This window comes from Pseudophryne corroboree, chromosome 6 (assembly GCF_028390025.1).
Source record: "Pseudophryne corroboree isolate aPseCor3 chromosome 6, aPseCor3.hap2, whole genome shotgun sequence".
In the NCBI taxonomy this organism is placed as follows: domain Eukaryota; kingdom Metazoa; phylum Chordata; class Amphibia; order Anura; family Myobatrachidae; genus Pseudophryne; species Pseudophryne corroboree.
In genome coordinates this window covers 171959103-171984580 of record NC_086449.1, presented here as the reverse complement: position 1 = coordinate 171984580, position 25478 = coordinate 171959103, and the positions used below count along the sequence as shown (strand labels likewise).

At 44.8% G+C, this 25478-nt stretch overlaps 1 protein-coding gene across 1 annotated transcript in view; it reads right to left on the bottom strand.

Moving 5' to 3' along the window:
* The window catches only part of LOC134936836 (tetraspanin-15-like), a 535165-nt gene that overhangs the window by 199013 nt on the left and 310674 nt on the right, over window positions 1–25478 (bottom strand). Inside the window, exon 4 of the mRNA XM_063932111.1 lies at window positions 5733–5828. Within this exon, the coding sequence (XP_063788181.1) occupies window positions 5733–5828 (96 nt within the window). The remainder of the gene's footprint in view (window positions 1–5732; window positions 5829–25478) is intronic.

Here is a 25478-nt window from a genome sequence, read left to right as displayed (position 1 = left end):
ATACATTTCCTTTTCTTCTCTTAGTGATAGTGAACACATAATATGTCAAGCTGTCCAGTGTACAAGCAGGTGAGTAATGTATGCTCTGTACTTTGTGGAGGGGCATTGGGGTGAAATGATAAATCACTTCTAGCCAGGGAGTGTGAAGGAACATATGGAGGAACACTCCGATTATGTGACTGGAATGTTTCCATCTTCCCATCTCGGCTAACCTGCACCCAGAGGCTGGCACTGTAATTGGGTCTGTGTATGCTTATGCCAGACACGTCATTCATTTAAGATATAACATTGCATTAAAGTCGGCGACATAAATCACACAGCCAATGTGACTTAAGCCACCATACATTGTATAACACAATGTAACCTTTATACTCCCTCATGTGCCGGGTGCTATTTTTAACTATACCATGGTCCCCAACATTCTAGTTTAATTATAGAATGTCACCTATTACAATAAAAGTTCTTATATACCCAGGGGGATAGGATCCTAGAATTATTTAAATAAGTAGCATGGAATGCCATAACCACTCATATTCATTTTAGAGACAGAACCTTCTGACACACAGAATGGATTTCCTGGCTGCGGCTTCATGCTAGGAATGCATTATAAGGAAATCACCATTAGCAGCTGGCTTTGCTTGTGGATTAATGTAACAGGCCATACATTTAGTTAAATCAGCCATTAATTTAAGATGCAGAAACACACTTTTACAGGCTGCAGAGGTTGGTTCCCTCAGCCAGATGATTGTGTTTCATGCAAAGTGTGTATCATTAATATTCTGCTAGGTAACGTTAAGTAATACGGTGAGTATCCATTAGATTGTAAGCTCATTTTGACAGTCCATCTACAGTGTCCCTTCTGTTTCATGTCACTGTATGTCATTTGTGTCTATTAATGTAAATTACTACATAATATGTAAGCCACTTTACAAATTAAATATATGTGTTGTAACTCTTAGGCTGGGTACACACTTGCAGATGTGTACCTGATATATTGTCCGAACCGGCGGATTGGATTTTATATCGTATACATCTGCAAGTGTGTATACCCTATATCGTTAGCAAAGCGTGCTCCCGTGGGTCTTTAATGAGGTACTATATCTTTAGTTTTCAACTTGAAATCTTAAGATATTGTACAAGATGGCATGCACCTGGATGTGGGTGCATGCCATCACTGAAGAGATGCAATGATATCGTTCAGTGTGTATGAATGATATTGTTTTCGGGGGATCTTGCACGATGTCACTGACATCGGCAAGTGTGTTCCCAGCCTTAGCATATCAGACATTCCCTTATCTTGGATCCATGTTCCCATGATCTCTCGTGTCCCTCACATTGGCGTATATATATTAGGTGAAGGGTTTGTGGTGCACACTGGCCTCTGGGCAAGCCCTCCACCCATATAACTATGCTTACCCCTCAAAATACTGCAGCAGCCAGAACTGCAGAAAGGAATGACCAGGCAAATGTCGCAGGGGCCACCTTGTCGGAGACCTGTGCATGCGTAGTAGCGATGTTCCAGGAGACCTGTGCATGCACAGAAGTCAGACAGAAGATGGAGTATCCTGCACTGGTCAATGAAAATGTATAAACATAGAAACCAGTCTATCAAAATGTATTCATTTGGCGAATAGCCTAGAACATATATGTGTTTGTGTGACTGGAGGTGCCCCAGGAATTGAATATTTATTACTCAAAACAAAAATGATGGATAAGAAACCATAATCGTATAACATATACCTTTTAACGACAACATTAACACACCATTAATGGTCTCGTGGTGAACATATGTAAAAACATAAATTATTAATATCATTTCAGCAGCGAAAGGAAAAATTATATTATAATTGCCTTGTATTAGGCAGGGAAGGCATAATTCTAATCCTGTTATAGTATTCAATGACCTTCTGTATTTCTAGAAATCAGAATATATATACACTTTATCATGAAGATACCTCTCAGAAAGGTAATAATCTGCATTCAAATATCTTGGTCAACCAAGTATCAGTATTCAAGCACAGTGTTAAGCATATGTACAGAACTGCAAGAATAGGCTAGTGTTCTTACAGGTTTGCACAATGTATCCCTTTGCTTAAATATTTGCCAGGTACAAGTGGCAGACTTTTCATCTGTGCAGGCACATACCCAATGAGTAAAGTTATCAGTAAAATAAATAAATCTTATATGGTTTTACCAATTGTTTCTAGTTCAATTGTGATTGTAAGTTTGAACAGGAGGGTAATGTAGCTAATCCGCTTTACACCTCCGTGTGTAGTACCGTGCTTTGTGTCAAATATTAGAAACATTTTTATCACATTTTTATCTCATCTTAAATTTAGAGTGTAAGAGTGTAGTAAAGGGCAGTACAACGCTGTGTCAGACCCTTTTCTGTCCAGTGTCTTCGGTTAGCAGACACTGGATGAGAGCGAAAGTGGAGAAGCGCTGACAGAATACAAAGATAAAGATGTAGAGGAACTATACCGGTGTATTAGCCGGTGTTAGGTGGTCCCTGACACCGTATGCATTGCAGGGGACAGATGCGCCATAGGAAAGTACATCCCTACACCTGGAAAATACCTGTGAGTGGTGTTGGTCAGAGAGCCTGTGTCTAACTGCTGTGGAGAGATCGGGTTAGACTGTAAAGAACGATAGTTTCATCGATCGTTTCACATGTGCAGTAGTCTACAGTGCTGCTAGAGAGGAGGGAAGCCTGCTCGAGCCCTTTTCTATCTTAGGGCCTAATTCAGACCTGATCGTAGCCGTGCAAGCTACAATCAGCAACCCTGACATTCGGGAGGACGCCCAGCACAGGGCTATTCCGCCCCGCATGTCTGGCCTCCCCCCCCCCCCAAATGGATGCAATAGCAGTGCACGGTGGCGATGCTACCGCACCCGGTGAGTAAGTCCCTACCTGCGCAGCATTGCTGCGCTGGTAGGCGACTTTTCGTTGCATCCCAGGTCAGTGCAGGCACGGTTCAGGCATGCTTGCGTCGCCCGGACCGCGCACCCAAAACGGCGGCCAAACGTGGTTGGCCTGCCCCCTCCCGCCCAGCGAACGCCTCTTCCTGTCAATCACTAGCATGCACATGTGCACTACGGTGCATGCACAGTTCAGGCCTGATCGCCCGCTGTGCAAAAACTCGCAGCAGCGATCAGGTCTGAATTAGCCCCTTAAACTGCCCTTGGTCCCTCACAACGAAATGCCTCTTTTTTAGCCTTGATATTTATAGACAAAGGTCGGGTGGTCTTCAGTATGCCGGCGGTCGGGCTCCCGGCGACCAGCATACCGGCGCCGGGAGCCCGACAGCCGGCATACCGACATTTATTCTCCCTCGTGGGGGTCCACGACCCCCCTGGAGGGAGAATAAAATAGTGTGGCGCGCATAGCGCGCTACCGTGCCCGTAGCATGGCGAGCGCAGCGAGCCCGCAAGGGGCTCATTTGAGCTCGCCACACTGTCGGTAAGCCGGCGGTCGGGCTCCCGGCGTCGGTATGCTGGTCGCCGGGAGCCCGACAGCCGGCATATCGTAGTGAACCCCAAAGGTCTCAACTATTAACATAAGGGGAAACGTAATGTCTTATTATCTGAACAAATAGAAAAGAATCTCAGGTGGATCAATCAGAAATTGTCCCACAGAAACATAGGGGTATATTCAATTGTGGTCGAATTCCGGCGTGAATTCGACCGTTTTTGGATTCGACACAATTCGACAGGCGAAACCCTCCCGCCGGGACCCGAATTCGACATATTCAATAAATAACGGATTTGACAGTCCCGCTGTCGAAAAACGGACCAATTGACGAATAGTGGGTGGCCTGGATTCGACTTCATGGACCTCACAAAAGTGTTCAATAAATCCTGAAAAAAAATGCATGGGGTCCCCCCTCTTAAGCATAACCAGCCTCGGGCTCTTTGAGCAGGTCCTGGTTGTAAAAATACGGGGGGGAAATTTACAGGGGTTCCCCCATATTTAAACAACCAGCACTGGGCTCTGCGCCTGGTCCTGGTGCAACAAATACGGGGGACAAAAGACGTAGGGGTCCTCCATATTTTTTCCACCAGCATCGGGCTCCACAAGTCAGAGAGATAATGCAACAGCCGGGGGACACTTTTATATACATCCCTGCGGCCGTGGCATTAAATCCCCAACTAGTCACCCCTGGCCAGGGTACCCTGGAGGAGTGGGGACCCCTTAAATCAAGGGGTCCCCCCTCCAGCCACCCAAGGACCAGGGGTGAAGCCCGAGGCTGTCCCCCCCATCCAAGGGCGGCGGATGGGGGGCTGATAGCCTTTTGTGACAAAAAAATGAATATTGGTTTTTGTAGCAGAACCACAAGTCCCAGCAAGCCTCCCCCGCAAGCTGGTACTTGCAGAACCACAAGTACCAGCATGCGAGGAAAAAACGGGCCAGCTGGTACCTGTAGTTCTACTACAAAAAAAATACCCCCAAAAAAACACAACGCACACACCGTGACAGTATAACTTTATTACATACATGCACACCTACATACACACATACTTACCTATGTTGACACGAAGAGTCGGTCCCCTTCTCCACATAGAATCCACGGGGTACCTGTAAATAAAATAATACTCACAACAATCCAGTGTAGATCGGTCCTCTTCTGTTTGTAATCCACGTACTTGGTAAATAAATAAAAAACGAAGAACCCGAACCACGCACTGAAAGGGGTCCCATGTTTACACATAGGACCCCTTTCCCCGACTGGCGGGACCCCCCGTGACTGCTGTCAAAGAGGGTCCCTTCAGGCAATCAGGGAGCGCCACGTCATGGCACTCTCCTGATTGGCTGTGCGCGCCTGAACTGTCAGTCAGCCGGCGCACTCGAGATATAATGTAGCGCATAGGCGCTCCGTTATATCCAATGGTGGGAACTTTGCGGTCAGCGGTAGACCACAAGATTAGACCACAAGAGTGACCCCACATAACCTCGCGGTCTACCGCTGACCGCAAAGTTCCCACCATTGGATATAATGGAGCGCCTATGCACTGTGAAAAATACTGACTCTATATTAATAATGACAATGATAATACTGTAGATAGAGGATAAGTCTTAATAAGAAAATAAACCTGTTATGTGTTTTGATTATCTTTTGTGTTGTTACTCATAAGCACTTAATGCAATCTGTTGAGCTATTTTGAGTACTTATCTAATGCAATCTCTTGTGCTTTTTTGAGTATTTATCTTTACTGCATTAAACCCATTTCTCATTTTGGGCTACTTACTAAATAGAACAAGTACACTAGCAGCCTAGAATGTATGGATTAAAAATCTTGGGCTGCGTTGTTTTGGGATAAGGGCACATCTGTCAGGGCCTATAAATGATATTTAATACAGTCAGCGCTAAATGTTTTAAACATGGGATGGTCTGCCATCAAAGGGCCACTGTCCTGACTGGATGGCACTTAGTAGAGTGGTTAAATTCCTTTAAACTTAAACTTAACTGTTATCTACAAATGTTCTCCCTCCTTTAAGCAGAGCTCCTGTGGCGGTTTTTGGTGGGGAAGTTCATATCACCTCTATTTTATATAATGGCAATTTTAAGGTTTGGTAATTTGATAATTAAGAACTTTGTGGCTTGTGCTTTATTGATGTCATTGGTTCCTAGTAAATTGGTAGACAACAAAATAATGGCATCTAATTTGAATAGCAGACATATTCACTTCCACAAAAATCCCTAACTGTGACGTGATATCATGTGTTCACAAACCTTCTCTTGCACAAAATCCATAATATTCTTAAAATCCAAATCATCATAGTAGTGTCTCATTCCCACCAGGATGTTCGCATGTGCAAATTTCTGCATCTGTTAAGATAAAGAAAATGGATTAACATGTACTACTCAATAGTCAAAAATTACTAAATACACAATATACAAAAATACAATAATCACAAATTAGAGATGTAATGAAACGGAGGCTGAAAACGAAAACAGATGTAAACTGTACAATACCGCCGTGATCACACCCTCAACACCCCCCCATTTGGCCGCCTCCGCCCCAGCAACACTTCGTCTCCTCCAGGCAGTATGAGGATAAACGTGATCACTTTTACTTTTCGCTACGATATTTAATATACTACTTTATAATACGTTACCCTTATACTGCGGGTATCATTTTTATCATTGCTTTGTTTGTTTGTACATTTGTCCTGCATAGCTATCAACATTTTACAATTGTTTTAAAGGACTCTATACCATTGGCAGTACTCTTCGTTAGTCAAGGTTAAAAACATACCTACACTGCAGATTCTTTGTTGGATAAATCAATGGGGTCCAGGCAAGTGTAAGCTCATCTGTTTTTATACCCTTACAAATCTTCACAGGTCTCCCTCCTCATAACTGAAGTCAGTAGTCACTTGTGAATGTCGACAGCCACAATGTCAACACAATACTTCAGGGTTAGATTAGGGTTAGGGTTAGAATAAGATTCAATGGGAAATCCCATTGTTGACATGCCTCAGTGTTGACATTTTAAATGCCACCATTTGACATGTCGACATCATGATGTCGACACTCTAAAATTATATGACTAAAGCACTATGTGTTAACTCCTGCGCCTGCTTGTTTAAACGGGTGTACTACGATTGGACGGCTGTCGGGATCCTGACCACCGGAATGTCAGCAGCGGGGTGAGCGCAAAAGAGCTTGCCCCGCCCCGGGAGAGACTGGAGGAGAGGGAGGGGCAGCCAGCACCCTGCCTGGACGGCATTGTGACATCTCAGATTTCAGTTTCAACACACCCCGACATCCCTTTTTGGACATCCACAGGCACTCAGTATTATCACGGAGCGCGGCTGCAAATTCCGGAACTGCACCTGCCTATTACCACGCTGAACATCAGTGGGACTGTGTGAGATATATGAAGTGTTCCCGGTTGCCTATGAGGATGTTTACATGCTATTTACTTGTAAAGATTACTGCAGTATTGGTTCTTTCTGCTCCTGTGCTTATCCCTTATTATGAGGGAAGCACACCTATTGTTTCAGATTCTCATTCGAGGATGTACAATATTCAGATATCCATCCATGAAACTCCAGAAACAGGGGTTGGACTGATTCATCAAAAATTGAAAGTTTAGTATTTTGTTTCCTTGTTCCCTGGCTGGGTTATCCACGTTGTGCAAACTTATATGAAATTTGTTCATCACTGTGGTGTTTTCATGTTTAAACAAGGAGGCGCAGGAGTTAATACATAGTGCTTTAGAGGGGCGCTTTAAGAGAGGAGGAGGCCCGTGTTCCTCCGTTCGGGCCCCCTCCTCTCTGCCGGCAGCGCTGAGAGTCTGAGCCCCAGAGAGCTCAGACTCTACTGCGCATGCGCAGATCTCTATGAAAATGGCCGCTGAGCCATTTTCACGGTGTTTTAACAGCGCTGCGGATGTCGGCAATGGACTCCGTAGGGGTGAGTATTTTAAAAATGGGTGCAGCATATGTGGTGGGGGCCCCCTCTGGACTCAGGGGCCGTGTGCGCTGCACACACTGCACTCATTATAGAAACGCCAGTGGTGCTTTATATATATATCTGTACCATTTGGGGTGTTGGATGAACACCCGTTCTACAGTATGTGTTTACCAGCTGCATATCCTGTTTTTAACAGCACACATTTGTAGCGAAACCTTTTTGCAACACTCTAAAATTGACAAAATATACCACAACCCTATAATGTGGGTGAGGTAAGTGCTGGACTATCGCTTGTTTTTACACCAAAGCATGACTGGTGGCCGAAATCTCTTTTCTGCCTCTTTGTGCTACTGTGGGCTGACAATGGGCATGACTCAGTTCCGGTCTGTCCGGCGCCCATCATAGCAAAGCAACAATTTTCGATACTTTGCGCATGCACAGGACACATTCTGTGTATGTTCGAATGGGTCCTGTGACAGAGGACGCAGAGTAGCAGCACACTGTGAGTGATTGACAGTCTGTTGCCATCTGGGGGGAACGGCGATGGCCTCCTTTTGTGAAAACGGAGGCATGTCACCGCCGTTTAGGGGGTGTGAAGAGGTCAAGGACCTCTGGCATAGGATGTAGATTTCCTGGCTTTAGCAATGGTCGGCTTACACGGCATGGGTGCCATAAGCTGCCCAATGGTGACTGAGTGATCAGATGCTGCGTCCGCAATGCGATGCATTCGCACCTGTGCGGGGCGGGATTTGGGTTCTTGACATGTGGGGCGGACTAGAACTGTGCTGTATGTCCCCTGTATGTCAGAGAATCTGATCGTGGATTTGCTAATTTTAGCACATCTATGATAAGCTCTGAATCAGGCCCCGAGTTACACCAATATTCTCATCCAATCCCAAACCCTTTCTAACAGCCACACCTCCTCAGATCTGCACTGAAGAGTAAGGACTGCTGGAAGCTATGCCAGCACAATGTAATTTTATTTCAATCATTTATTCGTTTTAGTTCTATATAAGGTTACATTTACACTTTCTTTCTGTGTTCATCAGTGATGGGCAAATTATCTTCATTAGTTACAAAGAATTTCTTTCAACAAATAAAACTGCCTGAACAAAAAATAAAATGAGCATACAAGCTGGACTGTGTTAATACAGGTTGAGTATCCCTTATCCAAAATGCTTGGGACCAGAGGTATTTTGGATATCGGATTTTTCCGTATTTTGGAATAATTAGATACCATAATGAGATCTTATGATGATGGGACCTAAGTCTAATCACAGAATGCATTTATGTTACATATACACCCTAAACACACAGCCTGAAGGTAATTTTAGCCAATATTTTTTATAACTTTGTGCATTAAACAAAGTGTGTGTACATTCACACATTTCATTTATGTTTCATATACACCTTATATACACAGCCTGAAGGTCATTTAATACAATATTATTAATAACTTTGTGTATTAAACAAAGTTTGTGTACATTGAGCCATCAAAAAACAAAGGTTTCACTATCTCACTCTCACTCAAAAAAGTCCGTATTTCGGAATATTTGGATATGGGATACTCAACCTGTAATAGCATTTAATATAAAATTATGCTTTTTAAATCATTTGCAGTAAAAGTGGTAACATACTGCATTTAAAGGAGTTAATCTATTCTAATTCAATGGCAAATTTATAAAGTGCTGTTAAAGTACTATTAAATGCTTTAGAAATACATTCTCTTTGTCACTGGAAAAAAAAGAGGAATAAAAGGATCAAAACATGAGAACGGAAAAGATAATACTAAAAATAGTTGCTTAGCATTCCTAATGTGAGTATAATGGTCAGTGCTCCTCACTATATTTCATAAGAGTGTCAAACTTGAGTGGTTTGCTCATATATGTCATTCTCTGATATTTTGTAATACAGAATTAGCGCACTCAATAGGAGACATTACTCCCTTTGGGCTGTTTCACACCTGCCGCGTAGCGCCGCCCGGCAAAATACCGGCTGGCTTTTTGCCGTGGCCGTCCCGCAGAGACACATGAAGAGTAATGTGTCAGTTCACACGGCACGGCACCGGCACGGCTGCCAGCTTGCAGCCGGAAATGTCCACTGAAAGGTCCGGCTGCCGGGCCTGGGCCGTGCCGTCCTTGTAAGCAGTGATCTGTGTGTGTGAATGGGAACTTTCACACACAATGGGTTTTCTTCAAGCCAGTCCTGCTGCTGTACATGCGCACAGCATTAAAAACGCCTAAAGCTGTTGTGTGTGAAAGACCCTGCTGGATGGCAAAAAGCTGGACAAAGTTTGTCCGGCTTTTTGCCATCCGGTGAAAACCGGCGTGTGGAAAATAGCCCTAAGGGGCTAAACAATGGCAGATAAACACCCACTGGCACTGACAAAGAATGAAAATCAAAGTCAGATACTGGGTGTAAAATATGCAACTGAATTGCAGGTGTTGTCAAAACGGGACAACTTAAATGAGACAACAGCATAATAAGGATGTGGGACCATGATTTTAGGGGCCGTGGGGCTTGATGTGTGAGCCAGCACATTGGACCGAACCCTGGGGGTTATTCAGGTTTGTTAGCAAACCAAAAAAAAGTTAGCAAATGGGCAAAACCATGTTACACTGCAGGTGGGGCAGATATAACATGTGCAGAGAGAGTTAGATTTGGGTGGATTATTTTGTTTCTGCAAGGTAAATATTGGTTGCTTAATTTATACACTGTAATTTAGATTTTAGTTTGAACACACCACATCCAAATCTAACTCTCTCTGCACATGTTATATCTGCCTCCCCTGCAGTGCAGGATGATTTTGCCCAATTGCTAACATTTGTGGTGATTGCCAGCGTCGTGATTGACAGCGGCGGGCGTTCGGGGGGTAGCATTTTGGCGTTCTGGGTGAGTGGTCAGAGCGTTTTTGGGATGGCTGCATGATGTCACACGCAGCCGCTCCGAGAAAACAAATGGTGCAGGACCGGCTGCCAGCGCAGCCAGGGGTCAACTTCTAATTCATGAGTCTGCAAGAAAATTGCAGACGCATTGCAGGGTGGCGTCACACATATGCTGGGCGGCCCCCAGCACGTGGGTAGATAGATGCAGATCTTGCTGTGAGAAGCAATATCTGCTTCCATCTCTGAATGCTTCCATCCCTTAATGCAATGTGCAAATAAAAATGTCTAGTATTTTTGTGCACCATACAAGAACACATCACATGTACTCAGAATATGCATCCTTTGCAAAATTATCTTGACTGTACAATATGTTCTGCCACCGGCCAAAAGATAAACCACTAAGATTGTGTGCGTCATTTTAGATTTTAATGTGTAATATCTTAACTCATGCCCTTCGCCATTATTAATAACCTTTATTTATATGGTGGCAGAGAGCCCAAGAAGAAGGTACAGGTGTGAGCAAGAGCTATAAGTAATAATAACAGGATGGAAGAGGGCCCTGCTCATTAGAGTTTACAATCTAAAGGGAAGGGGGGCAGGCAGTTGGTTGACATATGGGCTGTGCCAGAGTAAGAGGATCTGAGGTCATTAAGTAAGAGTTGGAGAGATGGCGGAATAAAAAGGGTGAGGTATATTGGGGGTAATTCCAAGTTGATCGCAGCAGGAAATTTTTTAGCAGTTGGGCAAAACAGTGTGCACTGCAGGGGGGCAGATATAACATTTGCAGAAAGAGTTAGATTTGGGTGGGTTATTTTGTTTCTGTGCAGGGTAAATACTGGCTGCTTTATTTTTACACTGCAATTTAGATTGCAGATTGAACACACCACACCCAAATCTAACTCTCTCTGCACATGTTATATCTGCCTCCCCTGCAGTGCACATGGTTTTGCCCAGCTGCTACCAAAATTCCTGCTGCGATCAACTCAGAATTACCCCCATTATGTGGTGAAATGCATTGGTGGAGGACAGGTATGCTTTTAAGAATAGGTGGGTTTTCAATGACCATTTTAAAGTATAAAAGCTAGCTGATCGTCTGACAGAACGAGGAAGATTGTGCCAGTGGTGTTTGGGAGAAATCTTGGATTCGGGAGTGAGATGTGGTTTCCAGAATTGAGGAAAGGTAGTGGGCTTTGTCTGACCGGAGAGGGCGGGAAGGAGTATGTATGGAGAGGAGGTTTAAGGTGTAGGGGGCAGTGGGGGCAGTAGGGGGTGTTGTACATGAGGGGGTGAGGAGTTTGAAGAGGAATCTGTAGTGGAAGAGGAGCCAGTGGAAGGCTTGGCAGAGGGGGGTAGGCAGAAGCTACGAGAGAGGAAGATAAGTCTACTGTAGCTGCTGTATAAATTGAAGAGTAGCAAGATGGGAGCAGGGGAGGCCTGTAAGGAGAAAGTTGCAGTAATCAAGATGAGAAATGATGAGTGAGTGAATAATAGTTTTGGTGGCATACCAGTAGAGGAAGGGTCTGATTTGAGTGATGTTGCAGAGCTGGAACCAACAGGGTTGGGCAAGAGATTGAATAAGGGAGGAGTCAAGAGTGACACCCAGGCAACAGAGTTGTCAACAGTGATAGAGAAGTCGGGATAGGAGGAGACTCTTGATGGAAGTAAGACAATGAATTCAGTTTTGTACAGAGTTTGAGAAACCATAAGGACATACAGGTGGAGATGGTGGAGAAGCAACTGGACAGCCTATATAGCGGGGGAAAGGGGAGAAGTCAGGTGATAGAGTAGCGGTAGAGTTGGGTGTTATCGGCATAGAGGTGATACTGGAGGTCGTAGGAGCTGATGAGTTCAACCAGGGTGGTGGTGTACATTGAAAAGAGCAGAGTGTCAAGGAAAGAACCCTCGGGGACTACTACAGGAAGGCTGCACAAATTTGATTTTTTAAGAATGGCTGAGACATGTTTAAAGAATTAGGGGAGATGCAGGTGGAGAAGGATAGACTGAAGAGGTGAGCAAGGTGGGAGCAAGACGAGAGGAAAAGGGAGTGAATGAGGTCTGAGGGAATGGCATCAAGAGGAGGGAGCGGAGGGTGTCTTTGTAAGATTGGGAAAAGAGTGATAGTAAGGGTGGGTACACATGGTGAGATTCGGGCTATGCCCGATTCTCACTATGCGACAGGGGCCGGGTCGACACATAGTCAGTATCGCAAGCACATAATGAGTGTGCTTGCGATACTGGCTATGTGCGATTTTGGCTAAGTGTCAATTTTGACTATCTCTTCTACAGAGATAGTCAAAATTGACTTGCCTGCACAGTCTATCTTTTTGATCGATGCCGACAACGCGTGACTGTCACCTTGCGATCTGCACTAACTTTTCTTCCGATTTTGACTATATAGTCAGAATCGGAAGAAAAAATGTCACCGTGTGTACACACCCTAAGAGTTCAACGTGTCAAATAAGTGGTGTGAATTGTGATAGGATGAGAGACTTGAAGAATTGTTCAGCAAGAGAGATGTGTGGAAGTCAGATAGAGAACATAGGTGCGTAAAACACTATGTTAAAGTAGTGACCGAGTGTGCTGGGGGAATAGGCCCACTGTGAGAGGCCAAAGGAGGAAGAAAGGGCTTCAAGTTTGATGTACTCTGGTTTAGTGGGAATGTCAATAGGAGGAACTAAGATGATAGGGGAAGGTCAGAGGTGAGGTAGTGGGGGTGCAAAGCAGCAAAAATATTAAGACGTTGGGAAGTGGGTCCAGGGGTGAGGTAGGTGACTTAGACATGTAGATGGATGATGTAGGAGAGACTGAGTGGACTTCCCATATAGAGTGGATGCCTCCCCATCTATTCCCAGTTATACCCTTCACACCCTTCCGTGCGCAGACTTTTTTTTAAAGGAGCAGTCATTTACAAGTAATCACTATACCTTGTAAATGATTGCCCTTTTGAAAAAACATCCGAGTTCAGCCGGCATCCTGCACGTCTAGCGAACTCGGACTCCTTTACATCCCGCCCTATGAGTGAGGTTTTCACTAAAGCTCTAGAAGGATTGATAAATAGGTGAGACGAAACATTCCAAATCACAACAACATACGGCAATATGGGAAGTTAATTTTCATGGAAGCAACGCCAATGCTACTAAACATCTATATATTAGTGAATGTGTGATATGGAGTGTGTTTTGTTATGTTTGGAGCTTTGAAAGCTTTGTCTGATGACAGTAAGGAAGTCTGTAAATTTGCATATTCACCTCTAATAATATAAATATTTAATACAGTTGGTGGCAGTACTTTACAAATTCGCCATGAATTTGATGATTTACTTCCTGGAGCTGTAGCCCGTAACTGCCAAGACTTTGTGGGAACAGTCAGGAGTCGTGTTAATATTATCATATCGTTCCCCTTCCTCAGAAACTCTGTCATCTCCCAGAAACTCTACTCACACTGATGGTAACAGCGCAGCTCCAGATTTGTAGAACTTCTTTAGAAGAGCTACATCCAATGGAGATATCCGCCATCTATCTACAGTACACCTGCATAACAAGGGTGGCAGCAAAATGCTCATTACTGGTTATTAGAACCAATAGCCTATTGCACAAGTATGCTTGGACATTCATCCACTGAAGCAATATAAGTCATCTTAGCAGGTTTGGAGAGACACACCATTGGAGAGACACATGGAGAAGCCAGCAGCAGCAGCAGCACTACAATGTGAACAAATATGCGATGACTGTACCATCTGTTGGCGACTTCACCTGTCAATGTGTGTTGGGTGATGTGGGGGTGGACCACTGTGGTTGCCAGGTGTGCCCCTGGAGCAATGGAACACTAGGCACTCAACTACATGAAATATGCCCACGGCTAGCTCTGGTCCATGGATCTGTATAATCAGAGATGTGCAGATGTGCAATGGTACAATGCTTATACAAACTATTCAGATCAATAGAAAGCATCATCGTCAGAGTAAAAGCTGATTAACATTATTGATTTCCAGATTACATATCTGTAATGTAGCGTTAAGTGCCAGTTACAGAGTTAATTGCATCTCGCTCATTGAATCCATGTGCAGTATGTTGACCTACATCCATTCACTCAGTACCTGTCAGCAGCCATGGTCTGGCTGCGGGGAGATGTGCCTCCCAGCCGTTGCCTGGGAGCCAGACGCTGCGTCTCTTCCTGCAGCAGAGGATGCTGGTCCCTGCCCGGCTCCTAGAAACAGGCAGACACCGGGCGCAATGCTCCCTGGTCGCGCCCGGCGCCTAGCAACAGGCTGGCACCAGGCGCTAAGGGCTGCCGGTCTCCTAGCAACGGGGACGCTGGAGGCAGACGGCGTTCCCCATTGCCTGACTCTCACCCATTACGTGCAGCTAGACATCTGCACTGAATTATTATCATCCCAAGCAGGTTCCTGATTGATGCTGCACGATATAAATCCTTTTCCTGGGCACTCCCAATATGCTGGTGATCGGTTCTCACATGTAGCAGGAACTATCAGCCCTATGAACTCCTGAGATTCTGATACCTTGTCAAGATTGTTTTCCTGATTGGATCCAGCTAGCCTTGAGTTCAGGTTTTGTGTGGAAATTCCACACAGGCTCTTGCCTTTACATTTCATTATTGTTACCACCATGTGCATTGTTACATTTATATTTGGCTAAGTTGCTTATATCATCCTGTGCATTGTCGCATTTACATATCATTAGCGTTCACTATTGTACCACCCTGTGCATTGTTGCATTTCGTAGTCTTTAAGTGTTAGTTATTATATCACCCTGTGCATTGTTGCACCTGTGTACAATTTGTTTATAATCCCTATCTGAGTATTGGGCAGGGATGGCAAGGTTGTGTCCAGTGATGTCTCACTGTACTGCATTTACTCTTGCTCAGCCTTCAATGGTTGTCCGTACAGAAGACCTGGGGGCATCGGAGTAAGGGGTGGACCTAATTCACCCCGGAAAGGCGGCTGCTATAGGTAAAGCCTAGCATCGCAGGAGGGTAGAAGACTGCTGGGCAAGGGGTAATTGCGTGAGAGGCACCTGGAACCACCTGATAACCCAGATAACTGAGTAGTCTTCGTAACAATACCACACTACGCATAGAAAAACTGAAGGAAAATCTCTACTATAATGAGAAATAATTGACATAATATATAAACACATTTTCTTGCAAGAGTCCACTGTAATCGTTTTAGCTTTGTATTATGTTATCTCTACTTTACACAGACGTCTGAAAATACATCCGTGCAATGTCCAGCAGTTACATTAATAGAATCTTTAAATTTCTCTGGAGCAGAGAAACAGTTGTAAATGAAATGTATAAAGTCCACGGTAAGGCTGTGGGGAGGGAGGGTTAGGGGAGTAGAGGGGGAGGGTTAGGGGAGTAGGGGAGAGTTAGGGGAGTAGAGGGGGAGGGTCACTCAAGTCTTGCCCCTTCTACTTAGTTAGAAAAAGTAACCACTTTGCCTGCTCTCACACTCAAGCCTTTGGCTGAAATTATTGGTTAGGCTGTACCCTTTTAACCACCGTCTGGCTGTTTCTTCAGCCCTCGCTGATGTTCTCGGGCTACAAGCGATCCTTTCTGAAACACTTGAATAATGCTGCAAAAGCTGTTAATCCGATATGCTGGGTTGGTAGCGGGATCCCGACGGTTGGGATATTGACTGTCAAAATAGCGACAGCGGCGTCCCGTTGTGTAAAATACCAATATACACTTATTAACTAAGCTAACCCTGATATCTAACACTATCCCACCTTTCCCGCAACCTAAACCTACAGCTGCCCCCTCCTTCCCGCCTTCACAGCCTAACCCTAACCCACCCAATATATCCAAACATGAATAAAATGCTCACCTTATATCTCACCCCCCCCCCCCCCCGCAGAACAGGCACCATAACCATCACAATTGGACGATATTGTGACGGTTATGGTACCTGTTCTGTGCTACAGTATATATACCTTCTGCATTGTCACATATTGTTTTTGTTAGTGCCGGTTACTGTGTCAACGGGTGAACGAAGATTACGTCATTTGTGGACGCCATGGTTCCAACTTCTGCTGTACCGCAGGCGGCGTTGCACATGGTGGGGATATAAGGTGAGCAATTTATTCATGTTTGTATATATTTGCCTTATGACGATGTAAAAGTAAAGAATCTAAACGTTGCATTCTTATCCTGCTTCTGTGATCATTTCTTTGTCCGGGTGCCGCTGGAATTGTTGTATGCAGATTTGGACTCCTGGCTGGGGAGGACCTACAGCGGGCACTGGAGCCTATACTGGGTAAAAGGAGCGCTGACTTAAAGTTATATATATATATATATATATATATATCTAGCAACAATCCATACTGACCGGCACTCCTGTAGTTACAAATAATCGCCCAGGTGCCTTTAATCAAATATATATATATATAGTCAGAAGAAAAAGTAGCGGCACTCAAAGTCACATCACCGTCGTCATCCTCTTAATGGGACAGCATCCAGGTATGTAGTCAACATTTCATTTATTTTCATAAATTTCATCAGGACATAATGCAATAGTAAAACAATCTTACCTTATAAAGACAGTGAAGTAAAGAACCCGCACCGAAAGAATCACCTTGAATCCAGCATCTGCATTCACAGGCATTCTTCTGGTGGGGGGTCTTTACTTCACTGTCTTTATAAGGTAAGATTATAAGGCAAAGGGAATAGGAAGCATATCCACAGCAACAGAAGATAATTCAGATCAAAACCAAATCAACATAGGCAGAGAGAAGAACATAGCTAGGAACAGGAAAAGCACAAACAAAACTAAAAGCTATGTGTGCAAATGCTAGGAACTCAGCAAATAAAATCTCAGAACTAACTGCAATAATGACTAGGGTTGATCTAGATATTGTGGCAATTACAGAGTCATGGTGCAATGAAAATCATGACTGGGACATAGCTATACCGGGATAAACTTTATTTAGGAAGGACAGAATGGGAAAAATCGGAGGAGGGGTAGCAATGTATGTAAAAAAAAAAAAAGCATAAATACTACGTTAATACAAAGTATTTAAGAAAAAACTGAGGCCCTTTGGGTGACCATAGAAACAGGGGAGAAGTTGATTATTCGTATTGGCGTGTTATATAGGCCACCAGGACAGGAAGAAGAACTGGACAAGAACCTATTGCAGGACATAACTAAAATGCCATTAAAAGGAGAGATAATAATCATGGGAGACCTTAATCTTTCTGATGTAAACTGGGAGGTGTCTGTGGCTAGTTCCACTAGAAGTAGAGGCATTTTAAATTACCTTCATGGAGCATCTCTTCACCAATTGTTGAGGGAGCCCACTCGGAAAGACGCTATATTAGACTTAATACTTACAAATGGAGACAGAATATCGGATGTAAAAGTGGGTGAAGACCTGAGATCCAGTGATCATTAAGCAGTATGGTTCAGCATAAAGACAGAGACTGACTCATCCCATACAAAAACAAAGGTGTTGGATTTTTAGGAAGGCTGATTTTGTAGGGATGGGAAAATGTGTAAGCAATTCTTTGGCAGAGTGGAGGAACTTGGTAGCAGTGCAGGAGAGGTGGGAAACATATTAAAGGCAACAGACCTTTGTATCAAAAGTGTTAGAAAAAACACAAGGAAAAGGAAGCCAGTGTGGTTTGCGAAAGAAGTAGCAAATATTGTGAAAGAAAAAAAGATGGCTTTTAGGAAATATAAGCGGACACAAAATAATGAAGACAGAGAGATATATCTTGTTAGACAGAAGGAGGCTAAGAAGGTAATCAGGCACAAGCTGAGGAGAAAATGGCCCAGTCAGTGGGTAAAGGAGGCAAAACTTTTTTTTAGATATGTAAGCGAAAGGAGAAAAACAAAAGGCGGAATTATAAAACTAAAGACAGAGACTGGGAGTCTTGTTGAGGGAGACAATGTAATAGCAGATCATCTTAATAATTATTTTTGCTCAGTATTCACTACTTAAAGAGAGGGGAAGAGGCCACAGTTAAGTTGCAGGGATATTCAAGAAAAAGAAACAAGTACATTTACAGAGGAGAAGGTCCTAACAAAGCTGAAAGTGGACAAATCTATGGGGCCAGATAGGATAGAATTATTCAACCAGTCATTGGCTACAGGAGTAATTCCAGGGGACTGGAAAAGAGCGAACGTAGTCCCACTGCACAAAAGTGGAAGCAAGGAAGAGGCAAACAACTACAGACCAGTGAGTCTTACATCAGTAGTAGGGAAATTGATGGAAACACTCTTAAAAGAAAGAGTTGTAGATTATCTCAAATCCAGCAATTTACAGGATCCCAAACAGCATGGATTCACTGGGGGGAGATCATGTCAAACAAATCTTATTGACTTTTTTGACTGTGTGACTAAAGTGATGGATAAAGGTGAAGCCGTGGATAGAGCTTATCTTGACTTTAGTAAGGCTTCTGACACTATTCCACATCGGAGACTGCTAAATAAACTTGGAAGCTTGGGATTGGATACTAGGATTATTGAATGAATAAGATCTTGGTTGAAGGATAGAAAACAGAGAGTTGTGGTAAATGGAGTGCATTCACAGGAGGGAAATGTTACCAGTGGAGTACACCAGGGATCTGTACTTGGACCAGTGCTTTTTGATATCTTTATTGGTGACATTGCAAATGGCATTAAAGGGAAAGTATGCATTTTTGCCGATGACACAAAGGGATGACAGGGTAGACACACCAGGTGGAGTAAAACAAATGACTGAGGATCTAGGTAGACTAGAGGAATGGTCAAGAGTGTGGCAATTATAGTTTAATGCCCAAAAATGCAAAATCATGCACTTGGGTCTCAAAAATCCAAAGGCTAAATATAGTATTAATGGCACTATACTGGAAACTACTAAGGAGGAAAGGGATCTAGGAGTCACTATTTCTGGTGACTTAAAGGCAGGTAAGCAATGTAATAAAGCAATGAGGAAGGCTAGGCAGATGCTTGGCTGCACTGTGAGAGGAATCAACAGCAGAAAGAAAGAGGTAATAATGCCACTGTATAGGTCATTGGTACGGCCTCATCTAGAATACTGGAGGCCATATCTTCAAAAGGATATTAATACATTAGAGACTGTACTAAGAAGGGCAACTAAAATGGTGCATGGCCTACATCACAAAACATACACAGAAAGACTAAAAAATCTCAATATGTATAGTTTAGAGCAGAGGAGGGAAAGGGGGACATGATAGAAACTTTCAAGTATATCAAGGGTTTTAACAAAGTCCAGGAGGGAAACATTCTCCATATGAAGAGAAGCAATAGGACACGAGGACATGCACTGAGACTGGAGGGGGATGAGGTTCAGGAGAAATTTGAGGAAAAATTACTTCTCAGAAAGGGTAGTGGACAAGTGGAATAGCCTCCCATCAGAGGTGGTAGAGGCTAAGACAGTAGAGCAATTTAAACATGCATGGGATAGACATAAGGATATCCTTACAAAGAAATAAGGATCAAATAAGTTTTGAGATAAAAATATGGTTAAAAAATAAAGGGAAGACTAGATGGGCCAAGTGGTTCTTGTCTGCCGTCAAATTCTATGTTTCTATGTCAAATTCTATTACACCGAACTGTGTAGTTTTGAATCAGAATCAGCTTTATTGGCTAGGTATACTTGCGTATACTAGGAATTTGTCTTCGGTTTGCTAACAACAGCCAAGTACTGTAGGTAACAGATAATCAGATGTGTGTGTGTGTGTGGGGGGGGGAAGAACAAGTAAAGTCATACAGATAGGTATACCGTAGGGACACAAGTGAGTTACATGTACGTCTAGTCAGTCAATGTTCAGGAGTTCAGCAGGCGGACCGCTTGGGGAAATAAACTTTTGAGGCTTCTGGTGGACCTTGCGGGGATGCCCCTGTTACGCCAGCCTGAAGGAAGCAAGATAAACATGCTGTGGCCGGGGTGTAGCTGGTCTTTTACTATCTTCGTTGCCCGCTTTTTAGCTCTGGACAGGTACAGGTCCTGGACTGAGGGAAGGTCGGCCCTGATGATCTTCTCTGCGGTTCTGACCACCTTTTGAAGCCTGCATCTGTCCCTCGCACTGGCGGAGCTGTACCATACCAGTATCGAGGAGCACAATACCGATTACACAATCGCGGAGTAGAAGAGGAGCAGAAGCTTCTGTGGGATGTTGAACGTCTTTAGTTGCCTGAGGAAGAACAACCTCTGCTGCGCTTTCCCAACTGTAGCATCAGCGTTGGACCTCCATTTAAGGTCCCAGGAGATTGTGGTCACTAGAAACTTGAAGGAGTTCATTAGCAATACCACACTGTCAGCAATCGTTAGCGGAGGTGCACTAGCTGACTTCTTCCTGAAGTCCACTATCATCTCAACAGTTTTGAGGGGGTTGAGCTCAAGGTTGTTGTGGATGCATCACTGGGCCAACCGGTCTACTTCCCGTCTATAGGCCGATTCGTTCCCGTCCTTGATGAAGCCGATGACGGTGGTGTCATTGGCGAATTTTGATGATCTAAACCGATTGCGCCTCTGAGGTGCAGTCATTTGTGTACAGGGAGAAGAGCAGGGGTGAGAGGACACGGCCCTGAGGGGCCCCTGTACTAATGGACCGCGCTTGAGAGGTGAATTCCCCCGCTTTCACCATCTGTGTCCTATCTGTCAGGAAGTCTACTATCCAGGAACAGGTAGCTTCTGGGACCCCTAGGCGAAATAATTTGGGGTGGAGGATGCTGGGATGATTGTATTGAAGGCCGAGCTGAAATCAACAAACAGGACCCTCGTGTAGGTACCGGGAATGTCTAGGTGCTGTAAAATGTAGTGCAGGCCCAGGTTGACTGCATCCTCGACACACCTATTCGATCGATAGGTAAACTGTAGGGGGTCCAGTTGGGGGCCAGTCACAGTTTTCAGGTGATTCAAAACCAGACGCTTGAACGTTTTCATGACCACAGACATCAGTGCTATCGGCCTGTAGTCGTTCAGGTTTGTGATAGAGGGTTCCTTGGGGACCGGGACCATAGTAGACTTTTTGAGGCAGGAAGGGACTTTCCGTAGCTCCAGTGATTTGTTGAAGATCTTGGTGAATATGGGGGCGAGCTGACCCGCACATGCTCTTAGGGCAGATGGTGACACTCCGTCAGGACCCGGAGCTTTCCTGGGTTTGGCCCTTTTGAACAATGCCTCCACCTCTTCTTGGGCGACTTGCAGTGCCTGGAGTTGGCCATCGGTGTTTGGGGCATCGTAGAGGTGATTCAAAATAAATACAGATTGTTCTCCCTTTGCGCTCCCCAGGTGCAAGCAGGTGGGTGAGTCACAGAAGGAGCACCCTCTCCCAAAAAGTCAGTGTAAAGTAAAAAAATGGTGACCGGCCTCTTGCGCTCCCGGGCAAATTCTTAGCAATGTCACACACCAGTTTAATAAATGTGGATCTGGCACACAGCAATCTATGGAGACGAACTTATATATCAGTTCAGTCCCACCTTCACATAATGGTTTATTTTAAACATCAGCATCAGAAATCAAGGATGGACTTACATTATATTTCACTCTCGCGTGCACATAATGGTTTCTTTCTCCTCCTTTTGGGTAAAATACGTCCTCTTGGATACAAAGGCAGTTAAAAAGTATTTTATTTAAAAAATCCTGATACCTCCAACAGTATTACAGGGAGCATTAAAACAACATGCATACGCCAGTGCTTAGATGAATTAAGAGTCTCACAAAAACCAGGTTCTGCCGGGAAGGTAGGTGTCAGAAAAACCTCTGCAGCGGTAATAACCCCACTGTTCGCTTTCTCTCCAAGATCCCGGGTGGACGTCTGGTCAGCTGGTGGGTAGAGGTGATTGTTTGGGTTGCAGGGGACTTCTTTTGCGAACCTGCAATAAAAGTGGTTCAGTTCGTCTGCTAGGTCTTGGTGCATGGTGGTGGACTTCGATGTTTTCTTATAGTTGGTTATGGATTGCATTCCTTTCCATACAGATACAGGGTCATTGGTGGAGAGATCGTTTGTCAGCATGTCCGGGAACCACATTTTTGCTAGCCTGATTTCTTTAGTCAGAGAGTTCCTAGTTCGGTTGTATAGTGCTCTGTCACCGCTGCTATAGGCTTCCTCTTTGGCCCGACGAAGTTGCCTGAGCTGAGCGTTGAACCAGGGCTGATTGTTGTTGTAAATGCGGTAAGTCTTGGTAGGTACACACATGTCCTCACAGTAGCTAATGTAGGATGTGACAGTGTCTGTCAGGTCATTCAGGTCGGTTGCCGAGGCTTCGAAGACCCCCCATTCCATGCAGTTAAAGCAGGCCTGGAGCTTCATCTTAGCCTCATTGGTCCATTTCTTAACAGTCTTGAATCATCAATATGGATCTGCATAAATACATTTATAGAGACGAACTTACATATTAGTTCAGTCCCGCATGCACATAACGGTTTCTTTAGGCTTTTCTACTGCAGACCAAAGATCAGAAATAAACTTACTGTACATCAGATTTCTATCTTGCATGCACATCACGGTTTCTTTTCACTCTGCTCTGGTGTAGAGATACTCTCAGGCACAAAAGCAGTTGATTAAAAAAGGTATATTTTATTTAAAAAAAATCTGATTTCTACAGCAAAATTTCGGGGAATAATAAAAATACAAACGCCAGAATGCAAATGATTCAATAGTCTCACATCAACCAGGTCCTATTGGAGAGATAGGTGCTTGCAATCCTCTGCAGCGGTGGTTGCCCCACTTCTCCCACGGTATTCGGATGTCGATCAGAAGTCTGGACGGCTGGCGGGTCGACTGCACACAACAATGCGTTTCGGAGCTCACCTGCTCCTTTTTCAGGTTATGCCATCACGGTGCAAGATATGCCCCCACAGTGCCAGATACACACATGCCCCCACGGTGCCAGATATGCCTCCACAGTGCCAGATACACATATGCCCCCACTGTGACAGGTATGCCCCACAGTGCCAGATATGCCCAAATAGTGCCAGATATGCCCCCACATTGCCAGATACACATGACCCCACAGTGCCAGATATGCCCCCCACAGTGCCAGATACACATATGCCCCCATAGTGCCAGATATACTCCCAGCAGTGCAACTCACTGTTGTTGTTGCTGCTGCCTGGGGTCGGCACTGTCTGCTGCTGGTGTTGGGGAGAAGAGAGCGCAGCACGCGCCTGTCCTGCCCATCTCTTGCCCTCAGTCCGGTCTCCTTCTGCGGCGGCGGCCTGTATCTCACTCAGATCTGCCGCCAGTCCATAAGCCAATCAGAGCTCGCGGTCCAGCAGCTGCGGCTTTTGATTGGCTGCCAGTCCGCAAGCTCTGATTGGCTCACAAATCGTAATTTGTGTAATACTACCACCGGACTCAAAGGGAGAGAAGCCGCCAGTCACCGGACTGACTGGGCAGGCAGGAGAGGGGCACCGGTGTTTGCAACGTGTCGGTCTGGTGGTACTGTGTACCGGCTGGGAATTTCTTACCGATACTGCCATACTTCAGCACGTAAGAGACCAGAGGCGTAACTAGGGTTTTTGGAGCCCAGGGCTAGATCAATAATGGCGCACCCACCCCCCTCCTAAACAAAAAAAAACTACAAAAGGAAAGTATGTGTGCACGCCAACGGCGCACACTGAAAAAAAATGCCCATGAAGGCCAGAAGGGGGCGTGGACACTGAAAATGGGATGTGCCAACATGACACGCCAGCTGTTTCAGGTCATACCTTTTCAATTCCACATGCACCTTACCATCATCATCTCCTGCACATATAGGTGTCACTGTATATAAAGATGTCAGGGTGTGTATGTATAGATGCAGGTGCAGTGGTCGAAGTATAATTTTTGAAGAGGGATATGAAAAAGTGAAGGTCGCTCTGGAAAAAGGGGGCGTGGCCACTCATAAGGGGGCGTGTCCTTCAGTGTAGTAGGACCCCTTATACTATATAGTACTGGTGCGATTTTCACATTCTAGCACACGGTAGGAGCTGAAATTCACATTATAGCACACGGTAGGAGCCGAAATTCACATTAAAGCACACGGTAGGAGCCAAAATTCACATTATAGCACATGGTATGAGCCGAAACTCACATTATAGCACACAGTATGAGCCAAAATTCACATTATAGCACACAGAATGAGCCAAAATTCACATTATAGCATACAGTATGAGCCAAAATTCACATTATAGCACACGGTATGAGCCGAAATGCACATTATAGCACACAGAATGAGCCAAAATTCACATTATAGCATACAGTATGAGCCAAAATTCACATTATTGCACACGGTATGAGCCGAAATTCACATTATTGCACACGGTATGAGCTGAAATTCACATTATAGAGTGAGGGGATCCTACCCCCTTAATTAACAAGGCCTGTGGGGCACTGTGGTGAGGGGAGCCTACCCTCTTAATTGACTAACGAGTTTAGCAGCGGAAGGGTTGCAGCGATTTCTCACCCCAAGCTGCCGTGCTTCTGCCACCTCCGACACTCCATGTCTTCGGTGCCACCCGGGATGCAGAGCACCGCACCGGAGATGCACCCTTTTCAGTGTGGTCTGCTGCACTCCGAAGGGGAATCTTCTCTCCTGTTGCAGGATCTGCGCTGTCCTCCCCGCTGTTCCACGCCATCTTCTTTAAGCCAGCCGGGGTCTTCTACCGGTGCTCCCGTCGCTGGTCAGTCTCCTCCATTGCTGCAGGGTCCAGGTCCACCGAAGCTTGGATGTCCTTCCCCGGTCCTGCGGCTGGCTGGACTCATCTTCTGCGGCGTCTTCTCCACTCAGCGTGGACGGCTCTGGTTGCTCCGTTGACAGGCGTAGGCTTGAGTCCTCCAGGGCCTCTGGCCTCCTTCCTATGTGCTGCTGCTGTGCCTCCTTCCTATATACTTCTGGCTCTGTGGAGAAGTGCTGCCACTTCGACCAATATATATATTGGTCGAAGTGGTGCCACTTCTCCACACACACACACACACACACACACACACACACACACACACACACACACACACACACACACACACACACACAGCAATAGAACACATACACTTACTTATAAACACACATTTAACACGTACATGGAACACATACACACACACAGGAAATACACAAACACACTGATCACATACACACATAAATATACACACAGATAGAAAATATACTTACACTGTCAGTGTCACCACCACTATGTCCTCCTCCAGCGGTCCTAGGGGCTCCAGTCCT